This window comes from Alnus glutinosa, chromosome 4 (genome assembly GCF_958979055.1).
Source record: "Alnus glutinosa chromosome 4, dhAlnGlut1.1, whole genome shotgun sequence".
NCBI lineage: Eukaryota > Viridiplantae > Streptophyta > Magnoliopsida > Fagales > Betulaceae > Alnus > Alnus glutinosa.
In genome coordinates this window covers 34,331,184-34,337,519 of record NC_084889.1, presented here as the reverse complement: position 1 = coordinate 34,337,519, position 6,336 = coordinate 34,331,184, and the positions used below count along the sequence as shown (strand labels likewise).

The 6,336-nt window shown below is 38.1% G+C and overlaps 1 protein-coding gene and 1 pseudogene across 1 annotated transcript; one reads left to right on the top strand and one right to left on the bottom strand.

Annotated features, from left to right (window-relative positions):
- Positions 1-246: 246 nt before the first annotated feature.
- Positions 247-365, bottom strand: LOC133867555 (5S ribosomal RNA; annotated as a pseudogene).
- Positions 366-1,579: 1,214 nt separating this feature from the next.
- Positions 1,580-3,142, top strand: LOC133866357 (UPF0481 protein At3g47200-like). The gene has a single exon (XM_062302868.1). It carries the CDS (start codon positions 1,580-1,582, stop codon positions 3,140-3,142), a length of 1,563 nt encoding a protein of 520 aa, XP_062158852.1.
- Positions 3,143-6,336: the final 3,194 nt, after the last annotated feature.

The window sequence follows — 6,336 nt, the reverse complement described above, 5'->3', positions numbered from 1 at the left end:
TGATTTGTTAACCCTAATTTAAGAGATATGTTTGTATTTGAAACTATTCAAATCACATGTAAAGCTATTTAAATAGAATGTACGTTGTACTCAAATTAAATATGAAAGAAAGATGTAACATATAAGACTTAAATGTGTTAATGTAAGTCATAGGTCGAACCGGCCACCTTAATGTCTGTGTCTTTCTCTCTTTGATTTTTTTTTTTTGGATGAAAAAAATAAATTTAAAAACAAATTATTAAATGAGGAGTGCAATACGAGGACTTCTCAGGAGATCACACATCTTAATACTACTTTTACCCAAACACACTTAATTGCGAAGTTCTGATAAGATTTAGTGCATTAGTGTTGGTATGATCGCACCCCTCTTTGATTATATATATAGCATTTCTTTTGGGAAAAATGTTGCACATTGACGATAAAATCACGTTACATATACATCTCATTGATTTTTGGCACTAGTCGTTAATTGGTTTACACCACGGGGCCCAAAATTGTCGCGGTATATGCGAGGTTCTGTGTCTTCTGACGTTGTTTTATGCACAGAAGTCTTGCCAAAAATCAATGTGATGTATGTAACGTGGTTATAACATGTTTTTTTTTTTTTTTTTTGGCTGTGGTGGAAGATGTCACCGTTTCTAAAGACATCCGTATTTCTACATTAATTTCTACACGTATGACGTACCTAACGATTTTATGCCGCCATTGCCCTAAATTAAATGACCACTTGTACGTGCCATGTCTCTCGATCAGTGCATCATATATGCATTTGATTTTGAAGTGCATCCTCCTTTCCTTATGCATTTCGTTAGTGAGTTGTGCTTGAAAGCAATTTTCAAGTAGCATTTTTGGGTTATTCTCCAATTGCCTTTTTTTTTTTTTTTTTTTTTTTTTTTTTTTTTTAACTATTTTATAGTTAAGATTTAAAATTGATACATTTAACGATGTAAATAATTCTACATTTTTTTTTTAAAAAAAAAAAGCATAAACATTAACTTTAGATACACATGCAGTTAGAAGCATTGACATAGCAGAAGACTCGGTAACAACAATTAGGACGCCTGTGTCTTCTAATTAAAAGATAAAACAAGCCTTAAGATTTAGGGTGTGTTTGAGATTGCGATTTTATAGAGAAAAAAATACGATTTTAAATCAAATTGCAGAAAATGAACCATTTGAAAACTGCGTTTTTAAAAAATTGCGATTTGAAAACGCAGAAAAGTGCTTATTCAAATCGCAGGCAATATGGTGTTTTTTTGAAAACGCAGTATTTTATAAAAGGCTAACCTGCGATTTTAAAGGTCAAACTGCGATTTTGTCAAACGCTTAACTGCATTTTTAAACATCATTTTTTTAAAATTACACATTTTAAAATCGTTATTTTAAAATCGCACTTTTTGAAATCGCAAACCCAAACGAAAGAATAAGAAACTTGGCTGAATGTGTAAGAAAATTTTAAAGTTAATTAATAATTCAATGTGTGATTAGTACATTGCAAACTCACCTATAAATAGTAGAGAAATTATAAAGCTTCCTTACATTTGCACCTCCATCTCCACACCCACAATTTAAAACGAAAATGCCTCCCAAGGAAAACAAATCCACGGGCTCGCAAGAAGGACAGATCTCCCAGACCACCAAAATATCCACGGACGCGCTAGATGACTCGGGAGGTCAGATCTCCGAGACCACCAAAATATCCACGGACGCGCTAGATGACTCGGGAGGTCAGATCTCCGAGACCACCAAAATATCCACGGACTCGGGAGGTCAGATCTCCAAGACCACCAAAATATCCAAGACCACCAAAATATCTAAGACCACCAAAATATCCACGGACCCGCTAGACGACTTGGAAGCTCAGATCTCCAAGACTTGTTGCATCTACCCACTGATACCAAGCGAAGACAGAAGTTGTTGCATCTACGCAGTCCCCGAGACGCTCATCGAGATCAACGGCAAGAAGGCGTACCAGCCCCGGGTGGTCTCCATCGGGCCCTACCACCGCAGCCAGCCTCAAGTCATGGCTATGGAGAAGCACAAGGTGGAGGTCCTCAGCCTTTTACTCCATCGGAAGAAATTTGGTTTGGATAAGTTATTGAGCATCACACGCCCACTTGTAGCGGAAGCCAGAAAGTGTTATTCCAAAGAGATGAACCTCGAGTCCATTACTGATCATAATGATCGGTTCCTCAAGATGATAGTTGTGGATGGTTGTTTCTTAATAGAGTTGTTTCGAAAGGCTGACAAACAGAAACTGTTCGAGTTCAACGACCCTCTCGCCACCATGGCGTGGGCAGTACCATACATCTACGGTGACCTTCTTCTGCTTCAGAATCAGATCCCTTTTTTTGTTCTAGAAAGGTTGTTTGAAACTTCCAAAATGCCTGGGGAGTCCAATGCTCCCTTGTCCTTGCTCGCTTTACGATTCTTTAACAAAGTAATGCAAAGGCCCAACCAAGTCATAGAGAGCTTCACGTTCAGCCGCAATCAAACAGTACCCTTCCATTTGCTGGACTTGGTTCGGTCAAGTTTGCTCTCGCCCCATCTAGAGCCATCAAAGAAGAACGAGGGCAACACACAGACTTGCCGTCTTATTCACTGCATCTCAAAGCTTCGCCGAGCGGGGATTAAGCTCGAACTGAGAGAGGCGGACAGCTTCTTGGACGTGAAATTCAGGAAGGGGAAACTAGGGAACCGTGTGATCCAGATGCCGAATATCACCATGGACTACCACATGAAGTCTTTCTTGGTGAACTGTCTGGCATTCGAGCAGTTGCACAACAGCCGTTCCAAGCAGTTCACGGTTTACGCTAATTTCTTGGACTGCCTGGTGAACACCGCCAAAGACGTCGACTACCTTTGCGACCAGAACATCATTGAAAATTACTTTGGGAAAGACGGCGACGTGGTGCTCTTCATCAACAAGATGGGAAAGGACCTGGCGTTTGATGACGATCAGTTTTACCTCTCCCAATTGTTCAAAGATGTTGACGAGTGTTACCGGAATAAATGCTACGTGCAGGTGGCGAGCTTCATGCGTAGGTATTTTAACACGCCATGGTCATTCTTATCGGCATTGGCTGCCCTTTTCCTCTTAGTGCTGACGTTTCTGCAGACCTTCTACACCATTAATCCTTAAAAATAAACTCTCCACCTCACTCCCAATTGTTCAAAGATGTGGACAAGTGCTGACGTTTCTGCAGACGGAAAAGATTTATCACGATCCCAGCTGATTTTCAACCAAATTTTGGTTAACAAAGAAAATCAATTATATACATTGATTTCTATTTAGATTGGGATTTTATCGCTTATTTGAATTCTCCATCGTTAGGTTTCCTTTGCCATCGAGTATTTCTATAATTATTGTATTTCTTTTCTTCTTATTTAATCTGTTCTATAAACAACGACGTGGGTGTTTATTTTTGAGCATTGAGAACACAATTTCTCTTTCATATTTATTGCTTTCACTACGTACGTCACCTAGCTAGCTTGTATAGGTGGTTATTACATTTCTTATTTTATTGCATTAAGAAAAACTAATATTTAAGTTGGTCTTTGCTGCTAAGGATGTATGAATTTGAAATAGTTATGAACAAAACCCTATCTTTTGGTCAAGTTTAAATTCACTCATTGATGGAAATGCACTTTATCTTGAATATGAGCCATTTCTATCACAATAAATCCATTTCTCGATCTATCCTACAGGATACTTGATTTGAATATAGATTCTTTCAATTATCGGTTCAAGTTGCAAGCAATTGCGGAGATCTTGATCCGTCCACAAGCACCCCCGGCTTAGGGGGACCAAAAAACTTCTTTCGTTTTCCCCCCATCGTCGGCCCTAACCACCTTCCTTAACAAGCCCTTGAGCCTCCTTTGTGCCGCCTTCCTCATAGAAGCCGCTAGGTTCTATGGTAGAGAACACTGTAATAATAATTGGGCCATGAGAGACCTTATTTAGTATTTCAAAAGAAAGGGCCTGCTAATAGATCAGCTGGGTGTTTTCCCCTCATCCAATTGCTTTCCCTCGATGCCATAGCTGCTTGTGTTCACAATAACTTAATTCTTCATCTTCTGCTTGCACTTCTCTCGAGCCTTGAACGTTTTGTTGAAAAAAATTTGTTTGGTTAAGGCTTAAGAGGAAGCCAGAATAGAGCACAAAAAAAGGCGTCAAACATATAATTTTACTCATTCCTGCGTACGTTGTTGAAAAGAGACCGTCCCGCTACCTTCTTAAACGACGTCAAGCCAAAAAGCTAGCCTTCAGACATTTGGTTATATTCCTCATGGTCTAAAACGCTGACGTGTGGGTTAATAAAATCCTAAAACTTTCAAGCCATTCATAAAGTTACGGAACATATGCTGTAGTTTTAAATTACAGCACAGATCGAAGTTGGATCCATTGTACACTATTACAGTAATTAAGAACCTCCTGCTTAAGACTTTACAAATCAAAATAATTGAAAATACGGTTAGAAATATTAGAAAATAAAGAGAAGGCAAAACACAGATAAGAAGCAGGGAAGGAAGAGGAAGAAGGGAATGAACACAGGAGAAGTTAAGGGACTACATTGTTGCTAATTTCACTTCATGCTTGATTACATAATAGTCTAATATATAGACTTAAGAGGAGGGTAAAAACCAAAAGACAAAAGGAAAAACTAAGTGACAATTACATAGTTATGGGTTGAAGATCTTGTCACAGAAGATGGAGGAGGAATGGCTTCTCTGGTGACTTGCAGCAGTAGCTTTGCTTGGAGATGGAGAAGGAATGGCTTCTCTGGTGACTTGTCAGGAGTATGGTGCTTGTTGCTGGAGTTTCTTGTTGTAGAGATTTATCCTCTAATATTCCCCCACAAACTGATGGTAAGAACTTCCTTCAGTTTGACTGTTGCTTCTAATCATCATTTTTTAATTGCAACTAAACATAGGAATTACAACAAAAAGATCCAAAAATAGCAAGTTTACAAAAAAAAAAAATTCATAAAAGAAACAAAGATACAAAAAGAAGTTAAAGACAAAAGAAACGAGGCAAATGACGTTAAAATGGGCTTGGGACTTTGACATTTTCCACAGGCATTTGGACCATCATTGGGTCAGAAAAGGTACCATCAAAGGGCTGACATGGGCTTGGACCTTTAGACATTTGTCATAAGCAAGACATTGGGCCAATAATAAGCCAGGAAAAGAGTCATCAAAGGACTGACATAGACTTAGGCCTTTGGACATTTGCCACAAACTAGATAATTGATAGACAATGGGCCAAAAAGAAAGAGGGCCAACTATAGCTCATTTTTTTTAGGGATAATTGCACTGTTGGTCCCTGTAGTATACTATAATTATTTTTCACTCCCTATGGTTTAAAAAGTTCATGGGAGGTCCTCGTGATATGCAATAATTACATATCGATCCATGGCGTCAAATTCTGTTAAATTTTTTTACAGATTCCGTCAAATGCCACGTCAGCGACACGTGTCGCCAATAAGATGGCGACACGTGTCCACCGTAATAAAAATATATAAATTTATTAAAAAATAAATAAAAATACTTATTCTTTAAAAAAAAAAAAAAAAAAGAAAAGAAAAGAAAAAAAAGCTGAAGGAGCTGGCCACCCCTTTGGGGGTGGCCGGCCCCTTTAGCTTTTTTTTTTTGAATTTTTTTTTTATTTTTTTTAAAAGAATAAGTATTTTTATTTATTTTTTAATAAATTTATATATTTTTATTACGGTGGACACGTGTCGCCATCTTATTGGTAACACCTGTCGCTGACGTGGCATTTGACGAAATCTGTTAAAAAATTTAACAGAATTTGACGTCAGGGATCGATTTGTAATTATTGCATATCACGAGGACCTCTCATGAACTTTTTAAACCATAGGGAGTGAAAAATAATTATGATATACTACAGGGACCAACGGTGCAATTATCCTTTTTTTTTTTTAATTTCATAAACTGCTAGCATCCGTTTGATGCTTTTGAGGATACACACAAGGCAAAACAAAGAAAGAGATTAGAAGAAATAAGAGTGAGAGTCGAGAGAGGGAGACTTCTAGCATTTTTTATGCTTTTGGCTTTAAGGAGACACTGACCAAAAGAAAACAAAGAAGGTAAAAAAGGGGTTACTAACCATTAGAGAGAAAAGACTGTTAAGTCTAAACTTGTGTGATGGAGAACGAGATTGAGAGACAGGGAAGAAGAGGGCATTAAACATTAAATGCTGAGAGAGGAGACTGACTTGAGTGTCTTGACACAGAAGAGATATGGGGCTGACAGAGAAGGAAGGAGACGTGGGTTGCTGCAAGGGAAAGAGGTGGGCTGCTGACGACAAAAAAA

Excerpts from the sequence above, each read along its gene's own strand:
- LOC133866357 (XM_062302868.1), top strand. The coding sequence starts at position 1,580 with ATGCCTCCCAAGGAAAACAAATCCACGGGCTCGCAAGAAGGACAGATC.